Source organism: Staurois parvus, unplaced genomic scaffold (genome assembly GCF_062004578.1).
Source record: "Staurois parvus isolate SC_StPar_1 unplaced genomic scaffold, SC_StPar_1.0 ptg000022l, whole genome shotgun sequence".
NCBI lineage: Eukaryota > Metazoa > Chordata > Amphibia > Anura > Ranidae > Staurois > Staurois parvus.
In genome coordinates, this window is record NW_028317818.1 from 2,089,237 (window position 1) to 2,112,845 (window position 23,609).

General features: G+C 41.4%; 1 protein-coding gene across 1 annotated transcript in view; it reads left to right on the plus strand.

The window, feature by feature from the left end:
* Positions 1-23,609, plus strand: part of LUC7L (LUC7 like) — a 65,241-nt gene that overhangs the window by 21,490 nt on the left and 20,142 nt on the right. Inside the window, exons 3-5 of the mRNA XM_089691683.1 lie at positions 10,016-10,114; positions 14,124-14,234; positions 21,563-21,706. Of these exons, the coding sequence (XP_089547809.1) occupies positions 10,016-10,114; positions 14,124-14,234; positions 21,563-21,706 (354 nt within the window). The remainder of the gene's footprint in view (positions 1-10,015; positions 10,115-14,123; positions 14,235-21,562; positions 21,707-23,609) is intronic.

Here is a 23,609-nt window from a genome sequence, read left to right on the forward strand (position 1 = left end):
GTTTTTCTGCGATTAAAGACCACAAGCTGACCAAAGTAAGAAGGCTAGGTCAAAGAGGAATTGGTCTGAATCCTCCTTAAAAAGCCCTCACCACAACCCCCCCCCCCAAGTGGAATGAAGATTGGGGGCCTTCTTCCCAGCCTGGGAGTCTGTCACCTCATCCTTCACTTGAAAAGTCAGGGTTACAGGCTGCAGTTTGACTCCTTGCGTGGGCATTGTGCATGCAAGTAGAAAAGATGGTTGATCAAAAGGTTCTGGTCCCAGTTCCGGTAGAAGAGGTCAAGGTTTTTATTCACATTTTTGTGGTGAAAAAACCCTCGGACAGATTCTGTATGATTCTGAATTTGCGACCTCTCAATAAATCAAAGTACAATCATAGATATTCTCACTCTGGTTTATCCTGCGCTAGCGGTGTTTTATGGTGACCCTGGTGTGACGATCGCGGCATCAGACCCCAGCCCTTCTCACCAACTCCTGACCAAACGACTAGCCAATCTAAAACCGCGATGTCACATGCGTACCAATACCACGCTCAGCTGCACCCTGCACAAACATTTTCCATTAAATGGAGTACAGCCTATGTGCCGCAGCCTGAGAGCGGTTGTTACTGGGTCAGGTTAATTACGCAATTAACCCTTCACACTGCCACCACCACCTTTTTGTACAGAGTAGGGGGAAACTCGCCAATATTAGCAATAAAACTGTGATGTTTGAATAATCGTCTGTATACCACTGTCACCGCAGGCAGAGATATATATATATATATATAGAGGTTTAAAACACATAGCGCTCTTCCGAGACAGGGATTCTTAGTTTGCATTAAAGATCTTTAGAAACAGTTCAACACTTTTCAGATAATAGGATTTATTACTAAAAAGGTCAAAAGGGTGCAATAACAATATTTACAGAAAAAGATATAGTATGTGTGTGTGTGTATATATATACACACACACACACACACACACACACACACACACACACACACACACACACAGCGCAATAACACAGCAAAGAGATAACAGAAGTTTAGAGAGGTAGATACTTGCCGTCAGCCTTGGTTTAAGCAGATCAAGTTTCAGAGCGAAAGGGGTGTTATCTCCCAAGATGGTTCCGATGTTGATAGGGAGATTTCTTCAACTCAACTCTAAGCTCTCTGCTCCAAGCATAACAGCCCTTTTCTAGGAACTCAGCAGGGTGTCTCCTTGAAGTAGAGAACCAATCTCCTCATTTGGGGAGGGTGTTGTAGGCGGGCTACTCAGGCTAGAACCAAAACCCCTCGCAAGTTATACCAGGGCAATAACCTTCCCTAGGTACATGTAACATTCTATCCATGAGTAGATTAATATGCAGAATCATCTGCTGAACGTCTAGATATCAAACATGGCATAGTTCATTATTTCAGCTAGAACTATATGCTTTCTGCTCTCCTGTAGACTTCAACTAGGGGGTGTAAGATATCAAGCGACTTGTATCAAAGTGAGCTATCCGAATATATGCTTTGTTTATGTAATTATTTTCTACTTTAAGATATAAAATTATATGGAAAAGTGGGTTTTTAAATGTGAGTCTGTTTTACAGCTAGCTGGAAGGTCTTTGAAGCCCAGTGAAGGACTGGTTTATGGCGTTACGATCCTTTCCAAGCAAGAGTCTCCGATATACTGGGGCCAGGCTAATTGCGGTTTATAACCATGAAGCTCTCCAGCTGGGGCTTGATGCCTTTTGAACTCAGCAAACACACACACACAGAGACCATGTGTCACTCAACAGAGAGGGAGGAGGGACTGGAGGGAGAGAGATATAAGATGGAGGATCCTTAGCAAGATGGATGACCGTGTCCATCTCTGTGTGCACGATTGCTACACCTGGATCTGAAGGATGCATACCTTCACATACCCATCCATGCCTCTTATCAGAAGTACTTGTGAATGGCCATCAAGGTGGGGGAGAAAGTTAAGCACCTGCAGTGCACAGCACTCCTTTTAGGACTATCCTCGGCCCCGAAGATTTTCTCCCAAGTTCCTGGGATAAGCTCTGGCTCCACTGAGGCTAAAGGGCATTTTGATCATTATTTAAACTATCGCCTGTTGGCTGCTCCCTCTAAACAGAAGTTGCGGAAGGACCTAGAGGTTACTCAGAACCACCTGCAATCCCTGGGCTTGGTGATCAACTGGGAAAAACTTAACCTGCTTTCGTCTGTCGATTAAAGTTCCTGGGCTACAAAATAAATTAGATGATATAAAAGAGAACTGAAAAAAATAGGCGGTGTGGAAAATGCTCTGTCAAGCACCTTAATGAAGGTGCATCTTTATTAAGGTGCTTGACTGAGAGCATTTTCCACAGCGCCTATTCTTTTCAGTTCTCTTTATCATGCAAATGATTAACAAGGCAGCAGTGGTGAGCTCATTATTAACTGTTCACATGTTTCCACCTGGAGTGGCCTTTCTGAGCTCATTTGTACGAGTTTCCCTAGATGATACAAAAGGTGTTTCTCCCTGCAGACAAACAGGACAGGGTCAGATACCAGGTAGTCTGTGTGCAGTCAAGTTTCCCTGAGGGAAGTCTCTGCAGTAGTAGGTCTCATGACTGCATGTTTCCCGACAGTTCCTTGGGCCCAATTTCACCAAAGAGCTCTGCAGCACTTTCTGCTCAGGGCCTGGAATGGGGCAAGAGACACCCTGGAGGACAGGGTCCTCCTTCCTCAGAGGGTCAAACAGTCTCTTTGGTGGTGAACAGAAGCTCATCTTTCCAGGGGTCTAGATTGGATATGGACGATTCCCAGATGATGACTACGGATGCCGGCTCATGGGGTTGCAGAGCGCACAAAAGCAACAGTTTGGTCCAGGGCCAATGGTTAAAGGCCAGGTTTTCCTCAAACCAAAGGGAGCTCTTGGCTGTGGAAAGGGCTATGGTAGATTTTCAGAGTCAATTGAAGGGTCATCATCTGCAAGTCCTCTCTGACAACAGCAGGACAGTGGTTTAGATCAACAAGCACGGTGGCACCAGGAGTCTTGTGTGCAGGGCTGTTTTCCGTTGGAAGACTCTTGTCTCCCAATCATTGTTCTGGAGATTTGGGTGATTTGGCTGCAGCACCCAACTGTCTAGCTGGACGATGTCATACTAGATGGTGGCATACCATCAGAGAGAAACTTGAAAAATTTGCCACTGCAAGAGGTAGAGCAGAACTTCACATTTTAGCCTTGTCTATGTTCCACATGTGGATAGTTGGTAGGTGGACTTCTGATCCAGCAACATCTGGATCCAGGCCTGTAGTCCCTACACCCTGAGGTGTCCTGGGACCTGTGTCACAGGTGGGGGGTGCTGTATGTTGACCTGGCTTTTTTGTTCATCAAAAATTTGGACAGGTTTGTCTCCTAGTACAGGGATCCTCCTCTGGATGCTCTGGTGGCTCTGTTTGATCAGCATTTCCTGATAAATGCCTTTCCCCTGAAACTCCTTCCTTATCTGCTTCACAGAAGGCATGGGCCTTCCAGTGTTCCTAATTGCTCCATATTGGCCCAGGCAGATGTGGTACTCCCAACTTAAGACTCCTGGCAGCCACTATGTTGGCACTTCCAGGCCATCTGGATCTTCTGTCTCAAGGACTGAAAGGGACATCTTTAAATCTGTTATTTCTACGAAGACTAAAGCTAGGAAGTCTACTTCCTATAATGGCTGTCATCACACATGTAAGATGTATTTCGCTTTGTGTTAGTCTTGGGGCTTTCACCCTGGGAGATTTGTCATGGGGCACATCCTCTCCTTCTACATCTGGATCTCAGCCAGCATTTGTCTCTTAACACTATAAAGTGTCAGATCTCTGCTTTTGATCTGCTGTTCAGGAACTTTGTTCAGTTCTTTTGTGACTCCCCCTGTTATTTCCATTTTGATGCCATTGGATCTGTTCTCTCGCACTTCGAAAACCACCATTTGAAACCATCCTATTCCTTTCTTCTCTCACCTATAAGGTGTGGTGTTTCTTGTAACCATCACTTTAGCTAGATGTCTGTCTGAGCTGGTGGCATTATCCAGTGAAAAGCCCTTTCTGTTCTTGTAGATATAGTACTCAGCATAAATGAGTACACCCCTTTTTGAAAAGTAGATTTCAATATCCCAATGAACACAAGAACAGTTTCCAAAATTTGACAAAACAGAATTTTATAGAACATTTTGTATAGCTCATTACATGAAAGTAAGGTTAATAATATAACTTAGATTACAAAATCTTCAGTTTTACTCAAATTAGTTAATGCAAAAATGAATACACCCAACAAGAAAAAAAAACCCATCTAGTGTTTTGTATGACCTAAATGATTTGTAAGGACAACACCAAGTCTTATAGGCATGGAATGAACACGTTGGCGACATTGCAACATTTATCTTTTTCCATTCTTCAAGAACGACCTCTTTTAGAGCCTGGATGCTGGATGGAGAGTGATGCTCAACTTGTCTCTTCAGAATTCCCCATAGGTGTTCGATTGGGTTCAGATCAGGAGACATACTTGGCCACTGAATCACTTTCACCTTGTTCTTCAGAAATGCTACAGTGGCCTTAGATGTGTGTTTTGGATCCTTGTCATGGAAAAGTGCACGACGACCAAGGGCACGGAGTGATGGTAGCATCTTCTCTTCCAATATAGAGCAGTACATCTGTGAATTCATGATACCATCAATGAAATGCAGCTCCCCAACACCAGCAGCACTCATGCAGCCCCACAGAAAGCCACCACCATGTTTCACTGCAGGCACCATGCATTTTCTCTTTGTACTTCTCACCTTTGCAACGCCATACAGTTTTGAAGCCATCAGTTCCAAAAACATTTATCTTGGTCTCATAATTCCAGAGTACAGAGTTCCAGTAGTCTTCTTTTTCAGGATGGGCCCTGGCTTGTTTGTGCATGGGCTTTAGGAGAGGTTTCCTTCGTGGACGACACCCATGCATGCCATTGCCATGCAGTGTAACCCGTATTGTGTTATGGGAAACAATCACCCCAGTTTTGGCTTTGTGCTTCTTTAGCTAACCACAGTGAGCTTGCATGACGGTTTTTCTTCAGCCCTTAGAAGACACTCCTGTTGAGGCGCTAACTTCCATGGACTACCTGGACGTCTCTGAGATGGTTGCAGTTCTATCTTTGTTAACTTTTTGTATCATTTTTGCTACAGTATTGTGACTGATAAGTAAAGTTTTGCTGATCTTCTTGTTGCCTTCACCTTTCTTGTCAATAAATTTTCTGTCTCAGGCCTTGTGACACTTCTCTTCCATGTGGTGCCATTGCTGACAGCATGATATAGAAGGGGTTTTCTTTAAGTAACTCCCTTTTATAATAAACTGTCTGCTAGACACCTGTTTAATGAATAATTCGATTCACCTGTAGTTGAATTCTTGTTAATTAGGATTTTATTATCTTAAATTTAGCTTTGCTCCTAAGACTTTCATTGGGGTGTATTAATTTTTGCAACATGGTTTTGAATGAATTTGTTAGAAAAAATACTTTTTTTGTGTGCAAATTAACAAATCGTGTTTGCAATCAATGGCTTGCATTTGTGTGAGTATTTTGTAATATGGTGTCCATAAAAAAATGTGATTCTAAAAGTAAAGGGTTTCTGACATCTGTTGGAGTGTACTCATTTATGCTAAGCACTGTAGGTGATATTGTGGCCTAGAACGTCCTTCCTACTGAAGGTAGTTTTTTACTTTTCACCTCAATCAAGACATTGCATTCCTCTGTCTAGCTCAGTGGTGGGAAACCTTTTTTTTCAACTGAGCCAAATCTCGCCAAAACCACGATTGAAATGTATTTTGAGAGCCACATTTTTAAAACTGAAAATACATCTCCCATATAGTAATTCATCCCCCATAGTAATTCATCCCCCATAGAGTAATTCATCCCCCATAGAGTAATTCATCCCCCATAGAGTAATTCATCCCCCATATAGTAATTCATCCCCCATATAGCAATTCATCCCCCATATAGCAATTCATCCCCCATATAGCAATTCATCCCCCATATAGCAATTCATCCCCCATATAGCAATTCATCCCCCATATAGCAATTCATCCCCCATAGTAATTCATCCCCCATAGTAATTCATCCCCCATAGTAATTCATCCCCCATAGTAATTCATCCCCCATATAGTAATTCATCCCCCATATAGTAATTCATCCCCCCCATAGTAATTCATCCCCCATATAGTAATTCATCCCCCATATAGTAATTCATCCCCCATAGTAATTCATCCCCCATATAGTAAGTCCCCCCCCCCCCCATATAGTAAGTCCCCCCCCCATATAGTAAGTCCCCCCCCCCCCCATATAGTAATTCATCCCCCATATAGTAAGTCCCCCCTGTGTCAATTCACTTACCTTTGCTCCGCGCGTTCCTCTCGCCGTGCTTCCCGCGCCCTTCTGGTCTTCAGGGCGGACTGTGAGAGGAGTTCGTCACGCTGCCCCGCCTACACCCTGGCTGCCCCGCCTACATCCTGACAGCTGCAGAGTCCCGACTTTTGGGGCGGCCGCCCGAGAGGAGGGAGGGGAGCGGGCGGCCGTCCGAGAGGAGGGAGGGGAGGTGAGGGGGCGGCCGCCCGGCACACGCCCATCCGAGAGGAGGGAGGGGAGGCAGAGGAGGGAGGGGAGGGAGGGAGGGAGGGGAGCGGGCGCCCGGCACACAGAAGAGCCGCATTTAAGCTTGTAAAGAGCCGCATGTGGCTCGCGAGCCGCGGCTTGCCGACCACTGGTCTAGCTGAATTCAGTTCATCAAAAGGAGTTTTCCCTTCATTGCCTAAATAAAGTATGAGCTGCGAGTATATTATCGTCATTCTTGATGGTTTGCATAAGGGGACATCATTTTCTTGTTGCACTATCTCCTAGGTTGCTCAGTCAGAACCTCATTCAAAGACTGAAAAAATATAAGTGAGCACTTCTGAAAGAAAGCTGCTAGCACCAAAAAGGTAACACACCAACTTTATAAAATAGTACAGAGGAAAGAAAAAGGCAGCGCTAAATCATACTAAAAAAAATTACCTTATACAGTTGCAAGAAAAAGTATGTGAACCCCTTGGGATTACGTGGAGTTTTGCATGAATTGGGAATAAAATGTGAATCGCTCTCTTAAGGTCATGCCACAGCATTTCAATCGGGTTGAGGTCAGGACTCTGACTGGGCCACTCCAGAAGGCGTATTCTGTGCTGTTGCAGCCATTGTTTTGTTGAATTGCTTGTATGCTTTGGGCCATTGTCCTGTTGCATCACCCATCCTCTGCGGAGCTTCAGTTGGCGGACAGATGGTCGTACGTTTTCCTGCAAAATGTCTTGATAAACTCTGGAATTCATTTTCCCATCAATGACAACAATCCATCCAGGCCCTGAGACAGCAAAGCAGCCCCAAACCATGATGCTCCCTCCACCATGTTTTACAGTGGGGATGAGGTTTTGATGTTGGTGTGCTGTGCCTTTTTTTCTCCACACATAGTGTTGTGTGTTCTTCCCAAACAACTCAATCTTGGTTTCATCTGTCCACAGTATATTTTGCCAGTAGTGCTGTGGAACATCCAGGTGCTCTTTTGCAAACTTCAAACGTGCTGCAATATTCTTTTTGGACAGCAATGGCTTCCTCCGTGGTGTCCTCCCATGTACTCCATTCTTGTTTAATGTTTTCCTTATTGTAGATGTGTCAACAAAAATGTTAGCATGCGCCAGAGATTTCTGTAGGTCTTTAGCTGACACTCTGGGATTCTTCTTTACCTCATGCAGCATTCTGCGCTGTGCTCTTGCAGTCATTTTTACAGGACGACCACGCCTAGGGAGAGTAGCAACAGTGCTAAACTTTCTCCATTTGTAGACAGTCTGTCTTACCGTGGACACATGAACATCAAGGCTTTTGGAGATACTTTTGTAACCCTTTCCAGCTTCATGCAAGTCAACAATTCTTGATCGTAGGTCTTCTGAGAGCTCTTTTCTGTGAGGCATGGTTCACATCAGACAGTGCTTCTTGAAACCAGTAAACCCAAAACAGGTGTGTGTTTTTTAAGGACAGGACAGCTGTCAGCAACACATCCAATATCATCACACTGATTGGAGTCAAGGTTGGCTCACTCCTGGCTCCAATTAGCTCTGGGAGAAGTCATTAAGCTAGGGCCTCACATACTTTTTCCTCCCTGCACTGTGAATATTTACATGTTATGTGCAATTAAACCATGGCAACATCTAATGTTTGTGTAGTATTATGTTCAGCAGACTGTGTTCTTCTATTGTTGTGACTTAGATGACGTTCAGAGCCCATTTTATGCCCAATTCATGCAAAACTCCACGTAATCCCAAGGGGTTCACATACTTTTTCTTGCAACTGTACATGAAAAATGATCAATATATGATATATGTGCAAAGGAAATCACTCCTGATTCTCAATTCCCAAATGAAATATCAAGCCATACATCACATATGGACTGATACTACAAATAATAATTAAACGGTGGTTACAAATAGTCCAATCAATGAAGTGTATATCGAAATTTATATAGCGTCCAAAACAGTGCAAAGTGAGAGGACAAAAAAATCTTCACAGTGTCACCAACAGTGTGCATTCCTCCACCCATATGCACTCACCAGATGGCTAGTGTGCATTCATCCACCCATATGCACTCACCAGATGGCTAGAGTACAAGTACATGCATCATAGCCAGCCTAGTAGTTCCAGCTTTCCAATCCCTGGTCACCTATTCGCAAGTCCTAGATGGAAAGGACCTCACACCACAAAGTTCAAAGGCATATAGTGTAGTATATTTCAATAAAACCTCTATTACACAAAGCTAAAAACTACCATGTGGATGCATCAAACAATCTGTTTGGACTTAGAGATGGCTGCTGCTCCGAATTCTGGAACCGGCGCTATGACGTCAGCATGTAAGGCCCCTCTCAACGCATTTCGTGCGCGTGCATGTCCTCAGGGGCGGCCATCTCTGTAAGTCCGGACGGATTGTTTATTTGATGCGCATCCATGTGGTGGTTTTTAGCTTTGTGCAATAGATGTTTTAACAAAATATACTACGCTATATGCCTTTGTCTGGGCTCAGTGGTGTGAGCTCCTTTCTATCTAGGACTTCTGAATAGGTGACCAGGGATGAGAACCTCATTCAAGCCTAGGTTTTCAAAAATGAGTTCCTGCCTTTCCTATCCAGATTTGCTTCTTGTCCAGAGTGCATTTTGGACACTTTTGCATCAGGCTACTGTCTCAGATTTGCAAGGCTGCTATGTGGCCTGTCTTTTTAACTTCTTTTCGCATGTTCTCTAGCTTCTGCCAGGTAAATGTTCAGGTCACAACTGATGCTATCTTCGGGCAGAAGGTCCTTCACATAACTCCATTGAGCTTCAGGCAGTTCAGAGCTCTGTTTCAGTCTTGTTACTGTTTGCTATGTTGTCTATTCCTCTTTTTGTACATGCTCAAGGTTGGTAATGCTTTGCTACAAAACTGAGGTGTTGCTGCAGTTACGGTAGAATGGCCTATATAAAATGTTTGTGTCCAAGCCTTCTGTAGGCGATAGCATAGCTTGAAGTTTTCGACTACCGGTCTGTGGATTCCAAGACAAGGATTTTACTATGCATTAAAACCCTGTTTTCGTTAGTAGCTAAAGAATGCTTGAGGTGATTGTAGCCATATTTGTGCACTTGCAACAATTGCCAAAATTCAGGACAATCTTTTGAGTGTGTCCCCTTCTTCAAGGTCCAAGCAGTGCTAATACACAAAGTTTTAGGAGAATTTTGAGTATGGAAATCTCTGAATGTTAGTGCAAAGAAAATTTATTGCAAACGGTACTCAGTTGTAGCTGAAAGAGATTACTTCGTCAACCCTTCTGTATAGATGCTGAAACTGTTGTATTTTTTATTTATTTACCTATGTATTTTTTACTAGTAGAAACGTATGGCATGTGTGGTTTTCAAATAGAATTTAATTTTTTTTTTTCTGTATTCTAGCTTCCCCTTTAAATGTTTCTAATGAATTTGTGTTTTGTTTTTGTTCAACAGAGGATGGATTTGGGTGAGTGCACCAAGATTCACGATTTGGCACTGCGAGCCGACTATGAGATTGCAAGCAAGGAGAAAGATCTGTTTTTTGAGCTTGATGTGAGTTTTTTCCCTTTATTTTGTACCTTATTGCACCAATGCTTGTCATTTTACGAGATACTGCAGGGATACTGGTTTACTAAAGGAATACAGTGCTCACATTGCAAAGTGAATATTCACGAGCTTCGTAAATAAGGCAAAGCTGGTTCCACTCAGTCAACCAATGTCCTAACAAAATTCACCACACCCACCCACCCACTAGTTGGTGTATTTCAAGTGAATGCAGATTCAATGTTCAACCTTCATTTTGCTATGTCATCACCTCTACTCAATTAGTAAATCAACCCCATTTTTTTACAGCTTCAGTCTATTTTTAAGGAGTACATCCTTTCGTTTCTCTTTTTTTTTTTAATTTTGTATTGTTTGGCTCAACATGGTTCAAATTTTCCTCATTTTGGTATCTTTTTGTAGAAATGTATAGATTTCCCAAAATCAGATATGGCCATTTGAAGATTATATGGTTTTCAATCTGAGTATACAGAGATAAAGAGAGTGATGAACAGTTATGTACTATCACTTTTCTGCAGTAATGAGTAGGAAACTTGGCTTGTGTTTTAATGAGTCCATATGAGTTTATTATAATTCCATAGAAATATTCAATGATCATTTAAAAAAAAAAAAAAAAAAAAAAGAAAAGGATTCATTTCTCAGGTAACACTCACACTATAAAAAAAATCAGTAAAACCTAAATTCCAATTGTTTGCATGTAAAAGACATTAGGCCTTGTTGGCTATCCTAACTTGTTTTGCAGCTGCCATATATGTTTGGTTCAAAATTGTAGCTGACAAATGCCAAAAAGTGTAATTTTTGTGCGTTCACAAGTTCCTTTTTATTTTATTTATAGCTCTTGCTCGTGATGTTGGATTCATTGTGTTTGTTTGCTTACGCACAGTAGCTTATGAACCAGACACCCCTAACAGGCTGATATACCTGTAACAGGATGATGTTGGCTCCATATAGTGCCATTGCAAACACGTGCACTTATACTAAATGTGCATTGCTAACAAAATGACCAGGAGTAAGCTTGCATCATAAAATGATTGTACCTCTGCTGTGAGAAATTGTTCTGCCAGTTGGCGTTCTAAAATGGTCATTTGTGAAGAATGAGGAGAACAGGCAGGTCTCCTCTTATAAGTTCAATGCAGCATTCAGCAGGGGAGGAGATGTGCCATAAGTCATTGCAAAAAATGGTATTTTTTGGCAACACTGGCAGAGAATTTTTTGCAGCTGCAGCAGTTCAACCAGACCATATTCAGCAAATAGGAGATTGCTTTGAAAGTACAGAGTTGCAAGAATGCAGTAGATTGGGGTATTTTCCATGGCTTACATGAGTATCTAGGTGGCAAGTAAATTGTTGCATCCTAACAAGTGAACTAGTACTTGGACCACTATTTATTGTAAGTGGGTGGGGTGTTAACGTAAGAGAAATAAAACCCAACTCATTTTCTAGTTGGGAAAAAAAGTTACCAAAAAGTTTCAATCAAGACCAGGTAAAAAAAAAAAATCTAGTTTCTCAGGGTCTTGAATCATATTGGCTATTACAGTAACCAGAGCTCATTGTTCTGCGGTATTTCCATGCCTCGGTCTCACGTTTTCACTTAAGACAGCTTGTACACGGGAGTGAAAAAGGCCATGTTGTTTTTTTTGTTTTTGCTTTTTCACCAATCTGAACACAGGTGCAGTGTTGTCTATGGAACAATGAACCCAGCTGTGTAAAAGTAATACATCAAGTTCAAAGCCTTAAAATAAATAGAACATTTTACGTTTGAGTGCAGTCATTCACGCACATACGCTTGTATACATGCATATACACACATATATGGCAACACTGGCATCTAGAAGAGGGTGAAGAATTTTACGCATGTATACACATACACATGTTTACATGCCAACAAGATCCTGAGTATAAACATCAGTGAATCATTACGTTCGTGTCCAGGAGGTCTAATTCTATTTTCGCATCGGACACATTACTGCTTTACTACAATTATTTCTTTGAATCAATACCGAATAAGTCAAAATATGAAAATTGCCATGGTTGCAACTCTTCTTGAATCTCTCTGTTTACTGTAGTGATTTTGTTTTAGATTGATTCAGACTGTGGTTGGGATCTGCAGAGTAACGCATCAAAGCTTTTGTCCCCAAACCCATATCTTCAGCCAAAACCTTTTGAAAGAGCAGGGAAAGAAAAGAGCATCTATAAAGTTTTACTGCTTTCAATGACTGTTATGGAGATCTCCTTTCATTATTTGTCCTGATGGCAACGTCATTAAACTAAATGAGGGGAGCACTCCAACACAGACACATTAATAAACATTTAACGGAGATGAAGGCTAGAACCCAAGTCAGCTTTCTTTCATTTCTGTATTCTCGTCTTAGATTTTTCCTCACTGTCAGAGCTAAGTGTCTGTGCTTGGCTTTAGAACAGACAAAGGGATTTTACTATAGGCAATAGGAAGCAGTTCTAAATCTCTTACTCTCTCTCACACACCCCTTTTGTAACATTGTGCAGACTGTGGGGGAGATTTACTAAAACTGGTGCAACTGTGCATGGTAGCCAATTGGCTTCTAACTCCAGCTTGTTCAGTTAAGCTTTGACATTAAAACCTGGAAGCTGATTGGCTACCATGCACAGTTGCACCAGACTCTGTGTGCTCCAGTTAGGGTAAATCAACCCCGGTGTGAGATGTGTGTTGTCATCACTAGGCCACCATCTTTCTTCTGGAAGTACATGTTGGTCCTGGCTGATGCCTAAACAAAAATGACTCCAACCTTCTAGGGGGAGGAGGGTAAATTGGCACGTTTTCAGGTTTAGATCTTTGCTCTCTGTGAGAGGTAGTAAATACCTGCACGGATTACATTTACACATAACTGCTTTTGCCTGTTGACCATCACAGCTTCACCAAACTTGTGATTTGCAGAAAAAGCTGATGTCAGTCAGCATCATGCTGAAATATTTGGGGGGTTTTTTTTGTGGTTTTTGGTGAATGATCTATCTTTATTTACATTTGGAATGTAATTCTTTGAAAAATGTAGTTTTACTTTTTGTAATAATGCCCACTATTTTAATGACTATATATTGCAGTGTCAGTTTAATACACAATACTTTATACTGATTATTTTATGACTTCTGTGTCATTAGTGAACAGTTAACAGATGCTGCAAATGCAAAAGGACATTCATATGGCCAGTATACATGTGCACTATTATGTGAGTAAAAGCAGCTTGTATGTAAGTACACTTCCCTTACAGCTATTACTGTTTTATCTATCAGAGGATTGCAGTCACTATCTGGAATTTTGACTGTCACTAATTCTAGAGATGGTAGGGGTAAAAAAAAAATACTAAAAGACAAACCATGCAGTCTGAAGAACATAGGATTTAAGGTATGAAAATGTGCCGTTGACTGCCAAGAAGAAAACGGTAACCCTTAACCCAAGATGTGATTAGTGGAGCATGAATCCTAGTACCTGGAGTACTAAAGTGCCATAGCATTAAAAAAATATGAATTTGTTTCAATTGAATGTTTGTTTATCTGCTGGCTACAAAATGTTACCCATATAGTTGAAATCGGCTAAACTGCTTTAATCTTTTTGGGTGTTTTTTTTCATATAATTTCAGTATAAACACAATTTTTTTTTTTTTTTTTTTGAGTTGCTTAGATTTTTAAATCTGACCAATATACATGTCTCCCTTTCTAAACCTGAGATGGCTGCCGAAATGCAGCTTAAAAAATGTCTGTCTATGCCCATCCTGCTTTTAAGATTGTTAGGTTTCAGTGGAAGCCATGCTGTGTATATGCTTGTCCACACCATTGCATCATCATAACTGATTTTGTAAACCATAGGAAGAAAAATTTGTGCATGACTGTGAAGAGCTATCTGTAGCCATTAATATTAAGTTGTGCCATAGCATGGGTAGTTGTTTTTCTGAAATAACTGCTCAGTTATATTAGGTGAGCAGTTTAGGTGCAAAGAGCACTTATGAAGATTTTTTTGTTGTCTTTTAGGCTATGGATCATTTGGAGTCATTTATTGCGGAGTGTGATAGGAGAACTGAACTTGCGAAGAAACGACTTGCTGAAACACAAGAAGAAATAAGTGCAGAAGTTGCTGTAAAGGTATATTAGATTTGTCACGCTTTTATGTATGTTACCTAGTGTGCAGAGAACAAACTTTTATTCTTGTGATAGTATCGCAGTGGTGATCCACTGTATTGTGAATGACACTGTTGGCATTAAAGGATACATCTTGGGGGGGGGGGGGTCTTCTTCCATCACTAGCTGTCACAATATTTTTTTTTTTGCTGTAAAAACTGTGGCTGTGCGGGGCTCCGCCCACGTCACCCCTTCACAGTGTTCGGTGAATGAGAAACTGCAAGTCCGATGACAGCCTTATCAGCTGTCGGGTTGTAGTTCTGCGTGAACTATCACGACACTGTGAGCTCTGTGGTAGTTCATGGATTCTTCCTGTCAGTAAGTATCACCTTGCCTGTACAAGGTACAAGCAAGCAGATACACTGACAGGTCTGCAGGAGACCTGCATGGCATCGGCAATCTGCTGATCGCTGGTACAGTGCAATGCTTTACTGGTTCCTACAACAAAAAATTTTGACATGCACAATTTTTTTTTCTCTTAACCTTAAAAAAAAATGCATTTATTTTTTGCTCTAAGGTGAACGTGTCCTTTTAATAAAACGCCAGTTGTGGTGTTGGATTCACTAGCTAGTAAGCCATGAACCAAAGACACAAAAATGCAATCGATGAATTCTTAGTCTGAACTTTCTACCCTGTTCATGTCAGTGACCCTCTAACTAGTGCATTTAGGCTAAGAATGGGTGTTGGAGCATGTTGCACCCTTTATACGGGTGTAATGTGTAACATGCTCCAATAGTTGACCTTAGTTTTTAAATAGCTTTTGTGCCAAGCTAGTTTCCCATTTTACAGCTTGACAAGTCAAAAAGTGTGGTTTAGGGAGAGAGGTTTAAGATGTATCTCTTCTGTAAATGTTTTTACTTTTATTCCTTTCACTTCCCTGCAAGTCCTCGGTATAACCTTGTGCACGTGGAACCAGATCACAAATCTGATTAGATGGACTATCCTGTGATTCCTGAAGCTGGTTTGTCTGTTCTGGAATGTTTTCTGGAGTTTCTTGTTTGGGAATCGCTCTGTGTTTTAGCGTTGTAGACCTTTGTTCAGCTGAACAATTGAGGGCAAGCTGCCATTTGTGGGAGCGAAGGCCATGCCGTCTTCTGGAGCACCATCAGATTGTATCTCATCTGCCTTTTTTCATATGCATTGTGAAGTTGAGGTAAGGGTGAGAGATCAGGGAAGGGGCTGCTTACATTTGTTAGACAAAGTGATATCTATACATTTTGCATTGCTGGCCCTTAATTTGGTCTCAATTTGGACTTGACATCTGAAATGTCAGCTCACAAGGAAATAGTGGCAGAGGGTGGTGCCTCCTATTTATTATTTCAGGTATTTATAAAGCGCCAATAACTAAGCCCCCCACATGAAAACTATACTAATTTTTTTTTTTTATATTGTAAAAAAACAGTTTGATGCAAGAAATGATTTATCTTTGCAAAGTGTAATTGTAAAATGTTGAAACCAAGAATTTGGAACTCCCTGGGTCCACCTAATTACTGTGCTCTCCACCCACTTTTTGAACAGCTGCAGAAATGTATTAAATATACCGGTCTTTCCCTCTGCTTCCAACTGCATCGACTAGGTAAGAGCAATGTCATTCCTATTCTGGCAATGCTAATAGCACAAGAAAAATGCTCCTGAGCTGTATTTGAGCATGGCCTATGTTGCTCTGCTTTCTCTGGGATCTCCTTGGAAGGGGTGTAGTGTGACGTGTCCCCCCCCCCCCCCCCCCCCCCATAGTACAAGGAGCTGGGCAAGTATAAACTATTTTTTTTTTCTACTACAGGTTTTTAACTTTTCTTTTTTGCTGCATTTGGAATGGGAAGGGGGCAAAGTAAATAAGCTTACCTTTCCTGTAGAGCAAGTTCCACTTGAAGATTTATTAGGACAGCATTCTATAATGTCTCAGATTTTGAGATCTATGTTAGAAAAAGTTACTCTGCAGGTAAAACTGAAAGTGTTAATAAACCCACAACAGTAAAATCAAGCTGCATACGCAATAAGCATGCTTGTTATACTCACTGTGGAACCAAGGGGTTAATTCTCCGCATTATGTAAAAATCCTGTCTTCTCTGATCCTCCCCTTCCACAGTCCCCAACCCATCTCCTGATAAAACAGCCTTAGGGCAAGCTGTGCATGCACAGCTTGGTGTGTATTGCTAGAGTTTTTTTTGTTTGTTTGTTTTTTGTTTTTTTTTTCTTGGGAGAGTGCATGTGATTGGGCACAGCGCCAATCTGCACTGTCCAGACAGAGGTAAAGGGGTTATGCCGCCTCATAGAGTAATCAGGGGAGAACTCCTCCTACAAGCTTTAACCAGTGCTCTACTGGACACTGAAAGAAGTGACAAGACTGCTATAACTGCAGATGAGAAAATGTATTTAGCCGTTTATATTTACTACACTAATTGGATTTCCATGTTCTGTGTACTGTGGGAGATCAGATATAGTGAATGAAGGGTCCTCGGTTTAGTAACACTTGAACTCCGGTACAAATCTTTTTGTCAGTTTCTTTGTAAAAATAAATTTTCTACAGCCAATATTGTCTCTTATCTCACTGCTGCTGCATGCAATTAAACTTTGCCATGAATCTAGCACTTAACTGTAAACGCCAGACATGGTCACCGCTCTAGTACAGTTCTCCTAGCAGATCACTCACTCTAAACCTCAACCGTTTATTTAATGTCTTGTATTTTGACTATGAATGGAGGAGTTGGAAATAATCACATTTATTTGCCCCTATCATTGTCCATTCACAGAATGCTTTGTATACTGTAAAAGAAAGCAAGACTGTTTATGAATGGCTGAGGTGGAGACCAAGTCACCTTGTTCATAAAGCTCTGTACTCCACTTACATCTTAGAAAGCTGCATATTCAGCTGCCTCTGCAATAATTCATAGTGTGAACAAACCCTATTCATTAGGTATACTAATGTGCTTAGATTAAAAGATCCCTATCTTCAGAGCACCATGATGACTCATTCTTATACTTGAAGCACTTTCACCAAAGTTGCAACAATTCAGAATCCTGGTGTGACTGGTCTGAGGATCGGTTTTCTTTGTTGTCTAGAGGGAAGTCATATGACCATTAGTTTCCACAGCTGAGTTTACTGCTGGATGTTACTTTAGTATCCACAGAAGGTTTTTTCTTTTCTTGATTAGGAACTAGTCGTTTGAATAGCACATTAGGAAGTTCAACAGATTTTCAGACACTTTCTACAGATTCTTAACTGTCATCCTTAAGATATAGGGTTGCACAAAATTTTTAAGCACTTGTAAAGAAAAAATAAAAGGATAAAGCAGTTAAATTAAAGACTACCTTGAATAGTTCTTATTTGTTGTGTAACTTCTAGAAAGCAAACAGGAAAAGAAGTAAATTAAAATCAATATTTAGTTTGACCAACCTTTGCTTAGAGTGCAATGTATGTGTGTCACCCTATTTTATCATGAGAATATATATTAAAAAATCAAAGTTATAATGGTGGGTTCTCAGGTGTTAATTGTATCGATTTAAAGCTGATCTCCAGGATCAACAGAGCTAACAATCTGCCCTGCTACTACCTTCATTTCAACTGTGCTAAGGGTGTGTTCAAAGCTCCAGGACATAAGAGAAGCGCCAATATAAAGCAATATGCCAGGCATGTGCACAGCAGCACAAAGTAAAGAAAACAAACCATATGTGGGTCATTGCGGTATGTATGGTACGTGCCCATTGGCAGTGACCACTGTCTTCAATGTTCCCAAAACACATTCTGTGTAATTACACCTACCCGCTTTTCCAAACAGCTTTTCTATTGTGAGGCACTAGTGTGACTTGAAGTCTTATGACCCCAAAAGCTTTGGCAACACTTCTTTTTTTTTAAAGCCCCTGGTCCACACTAAACCTGTACTGCTATTCCCCTCGACCTATCAGGAGGTTGTGCATATTAAAGATTTATCTTTATTTTACAATTCTGTTTCCAGTGTGACAAAGTATATGTATTACTTTGTCCAGTAACTTTCTAACCCTAGCAAGCTTCCTGCCTCCTCCACTGTCATGGCTGATCCAGCAACAGCTTTAAGGAGACTATCGATGCAAAGCTTGTTTTTGGCTGGACATGCTTTCTGGAAACAGGGCCAGAACTGCAGAAACTGAGATACGATTCCCCCCTTCCTATGCGTTCCTCCTGCCTTTTCTCTGGAAAGTGTTTAGAGTTGAGACAAGCTGCAGGTAGGAATCTACACTTTCCGTAAAAAAAACGTTGTCCAGTTGGCCACGGCAGGAGGGGTGGAAGGGACAGGCCAGTGATCATACCTAGGGTTAGAAAGCACTTAGAAACCTGGGACAAAATACTACATATTCTTTGGACAGAACTGTCCGCCCTATAGCAGATTTACTGCGGTGGGGATGGGGTGTTGCGCTGCGCTTCCTGCCTGGCATGGTCATGAAGGGGGGGCGTCAGTCAGTCTTCCAGAGGTCAAGCGGTTAAAGCAGGATTCCAGCTAAGTCTTGCTTGTCGTAACAATGCTTCCTCTCCTCACACCTATACTAACTTGCTTGTGGTAGGCAAGTATACTTTTTTTTTTTTCATATTTTCAGTCCACCCCAATCTGGTCATGCGATTCCTTCAGTTTTCCTTCAGTGGCAGCTGCAGGGAAATGGAGAGAGCAACTAGAAACAGCTGGGAAAGCAGGGACTGATGACCTTTCCCATGGTTCAGCTGTTGTCGGCAGTCCCTCCTCTCCTCTGTAGCCACTGCTGGCTGTCACGGGAACCGGATCACTTGACCAGAGTGGGTTGACAATTTACAAGGAGTCTTCAAAAAGTTTCTGCACTTTTTTTTAGTTAAAAAAAAAAAAAAAAAAAATGTGTGTGTCTTTACACAGGTCAGTTAGTATAGGAATTAGGAGCAGGGAAAGCTAGTTAGGCTTTAGCTGGATTTCTACTTGAAATCTATATGGAGGAACCTTGCGGTTGCAGATTATTTTATTTTTGACCTACGTACCTCTCCGATTTATTTTCATAATGGACAGTATGTGGACATTTGGTATGGGCCCAGATGAAGAAACTTTTGCTGCTATAACAGCGTTTGTGTTGGACATACCAAAAGAGCAAGTTCAAAACAGTCTGCCTAGTGCACGTAGAGGGCTGTAAGAGGGCTTTTTGGCTAAAGAGGCAAAAAATGGTCTGTGGGGAACAGGCTGTGAGCCTGACAAGGGAGTCTGAGAATAACTAGTCCACGTGGGACTGGCATGGTTTGTCTAGCTGAGAGCAGACAGAACCAGAACTCTGAAAACTTTGTTGTACAGTATGAATAATTTGAAATAAAGTACCGTCTCTACAGTTGGAAAGGTGCAGTATTTGTACATGTACCAATATATCCTGGTCTAACTTTGTATACGGGTGTAAAGAATGGCATCCTATCTTACCTTGAGATAGAAGTGCTGGTATGCAGGAATTTTTTTTTTTTTTTTTCCCTGCTGGTTGAATGAAAAAAAACATTGTATATACCCAGCTTTACTTTCTTGCCAGGATCTCTGGTATTTTCAGCTCTGGTTTGGAAGCTGTATCCTCTTTTGCATACCATTGTTTTGCAATGCTTCCCACTGCTGTATTTAAAGCTGAACTCTGGGTAGAAATATTGTTTTAATGATGCTTTCTTCCTTTGAACAAATGTGGTGTTGAGTGCTTTAATAGGTATAATCATGAAATAGATTTTTGCTTTCATGGCAAAATGAATACCAAAATATTTGTCTAATACAAAATGTAATGTAATGGATGTAAACACATTTATAAAACGTACATTACAAACTGAGGCCAGAGACATGGAGGAGTCAAATAAGATAACCAACTTTCAATACAATTCCTGATGTGTGAGGCCTAGATTTTTAGCGACAAAAAGAAATGAGAATTACTCACGCTCGGAGACCCTAAAAATCATTTACGAATTCTCAGCTGTGATTATTTTAACCCTGTCACTGATTATTAATCCTGCGATGCATCTGACTCCTGTGGCACCCCTAGGGACAAGCAGAGGTAAAGCTCAACTCCTATCCTGTATCTTGAGTTTGCACTTGAGGATGCTCTTCCCAGACTCTATTATTGCTGACAAACTGTAATTCAAAATGTTTTTTTTCTTGTAATTCTGGATTTTCTTCGATTGTTGAAAATGTTTGAAAATGTGTAATTCTGTGGAGCAGGAGGCTTTTTGTCTACTCAAACATCACATCCGTGCAGGGAAACAGAACTACATTTCCCATAACTCTGAGATTCCCAGGTCCTCCTACTACAGCAGATGGTAACATAATTACATCATCACTTGCTGTAACAGAACTACAGCAGACCAGACCAGTGGCCAGGAGGACAGAGGGCCAGTCTATCAAAGATGAGCAGGTGAAAACTGGTTTAGTTTGCACTCGTTTGCAAATACATGCTGCAGAGCCTCTTCACGACAGCCCAGTATTCTGCAGTTCCTAGCTCTATAAATTGTATAATAAAGGATAGATTAAGGGCAGGTAAGCCTGGAGGGAGCCCACCCCTTCTTAAAGGCACAGGAACGCACTGGACACCCAGCATGTAGCACAATGGCAGCAAAGGTGTCCCATGCGCCCCCTCACCATAATATCAACAATGCAAAACAACTGCTTGCTTGAAGACTGGTTGGTAAGTTGAGCTGGGAATCTTTCTTTGTTGTTTGACATGCACTGCCCTTCCATGTGCTCCTTGCTTTAAAGGCCAGTTACAAGTTGGGGCAGTTGCTGTTTGTATAGATGTGCAGGTGAATTAGGCCTGCAGATGTGGAGATGAAATGTATCTGTGTATAGAGCTTGAAATATAGATTGATTCCAGGCACTTGTGTGCTCTACTAGTGGCAAGGACGTAGGTTTAACTATGCACTGTTCCTGTCCTCTGCCATGCAAGAGTTTTTAGGCAGACCCTTTTACAATATAGTTTCCAATACATAAGACAGCTTGTGAGATTGGACCTCATTATTTAGGGGTCTATCTATAAAGTGGTAAATGTGATATTAACCAAACATTCTCTGGTGGTGAATTAGAGGGCAGCAAAGACTGCTGCATGTCTGAACCTAGTCTAACTGGGCAGGAAAAGCAGCCTACTTAACTTTAAATTTGACAGGCGATAAGGTGGTTATATGTAAATGCAGTACCGCATGCATACCACTGAATGTGGTATTATGATTGTGATACTGCATTTACCAGTGTAATATCTGTTTTTATTTGATGGTAATTAATGAAAAAACTTTTGTTATAGAGGTTGTATTTTATTGGTCAACTATTTATTTTTTTGTGTTTTCTTTCCAGGCAGAAAAAGTTCATGAATTGAATGAAGAGATTGGAAAGCTGTTGGCCAAAGCTGAACAGCTGGGAGCTGAAGGGAATGTTGAAGACTCCCAAAGAATTCTGTTGGAAATGGAGAGAGTAAAGGCTAGGAAAAGGGAGGCTGAGGTTGGTGGTTGTGCTAAATAATCTTTTTTTATAAATGTGTACATAACTTCATAGTTGGCTGTTCGAAATAGGATCAATTTCAGTTAGCTTCTCTTGGCCTCCAGGAGTTTTTGGTATTTTTCAGTAGTAGTCTTGTTCACAACTCCCCACATTTTCTCCTTTACAGATGTGCATTGATGAGGCTGCACTGATAGGCCCGTACTTTTTTTTTTTTATTTATTTTTCTTCACTTTTTTAATTCCCTTTTTCTTTTCTTTTTTTCTCTAGATTCACACATGCTCCATTGTTCTTCAATAACTTGGCTCACTGTCATTATAGCTACTTAAAAAAAAAAAAAAAAAATCTAGATGCATATTGCGTACATTAAAGCAGTAGTAAACCACAGAAAATGGGGAAAAAAAGAGTCCCCTGCAAGGTAATGTCATGATGTGCTAGTATGCATTGCATACTAGCGCATTATGTAAAATGTACCTGAAAACGAAGCCCTCCAGCGGCACCACCGCTGTAGAGGCTTCCATCTTCACCCATCTTCCTTTCAGGTTTGTGAGCTCCAGCTGACTGACAGGCCAGCCCGCATGCGCGCGGGAGTCCCAGGCCATGGCACACAGCTCAAAAGGAATTGTACGTAAATGCCATTCCTTCTAAGCGCATGCACCGGCTTAAAAAAACAATATCTCCTTAACCACTTCAAGTCCGGACACTTTCACCCCCTTCCTGTCCAGGCCAATTTTCAGCTTGTGCACCTGCCCACATTCACTTCAGTTCCTTGGCATGTACCACCTACCTAAACATTCTTGCTGACCAAGTAAACCCCCTTCATAGAAGCTGTGTTCCCTGATGGCAGTGGCCTCTTTCAGAAGGATAATACACTCTGCCACACTGCAAAAATGGTTCAAGAATGGTTTGAGGAACACAACGTTTGTGTGTGTGTGTGTGTGTGTGTGTGTGTGTGTGTGGCATCCAATGAAAAAAATAAAAATGCAATTTAATAAACACTTTCATTCATTATTACTTTCAGCCATTAAATAACCAGCGCTGTTGGTGATCGCTGTGTTCTACGGACACAGCTGATCACGTGATTAAGTAAAAGGCCAATCACCGCAGCCTTTTACTACGTGATCAGCTATGGCCAATGACCATAAATACAGTTGCCGGTTTTCAGCATCACTTTCCTCAGTCACAGCGTGAGGAAAGTACTGCCGATAACCAGCAAATGTGATGGGAGATCTGCACTGATTATCAGTTCCGCTCAGCAATGCCCATCATATATCAGTGCATCATCAGTGCCTATCAGTGTAGCTTCATCAATGCACATCAGTGAAGGAGAACAATGTACCTGCTTGCAAAATGTAATAATGGAAACAAAGTAAATGCGTTTAACCACATTTATGCGCGTTTGCGTTTAGACGCGTTTTTTGGCTGGCTCATATCCAGGGCACAATTCACTAAGCGGTATCTTATTGCATCCGAGTATGCGGTAGCATACCTTATAGCATTTTTTAAAAAAAAACATTTGAATCCACTAAAAAAGGCTACTAAAATACTGCATGAGTTATTTTATCAAGTCATGAGGTATTTTAGTAGTAAAAAGCATGCGTTGATGTTTCAGCTGTCAGCGGGATTCCCCACTAACAGCTGAATGTAAAAGAATTGCCTGCAATTAAAAAAAACGGCGTGGGCCGCCCATCCGCACCAAGCCCTTCAGGTCTGATATGTATATTGAGGGGAAGCCGCACACCAAAATGTTAAAAAAAAAAAAAAAATACAGTTAAAATTTAAATTTTAAAAAATGACCCTTATCCAAGCATGCAGCCCAGTAGCTCAAGAAAGGGAGGGGGAGAGGGCGAGGCCCCCCTCCTCCTGAACCATTCCAGGCCACATGCCCTCAACATGGGGGGGTGCT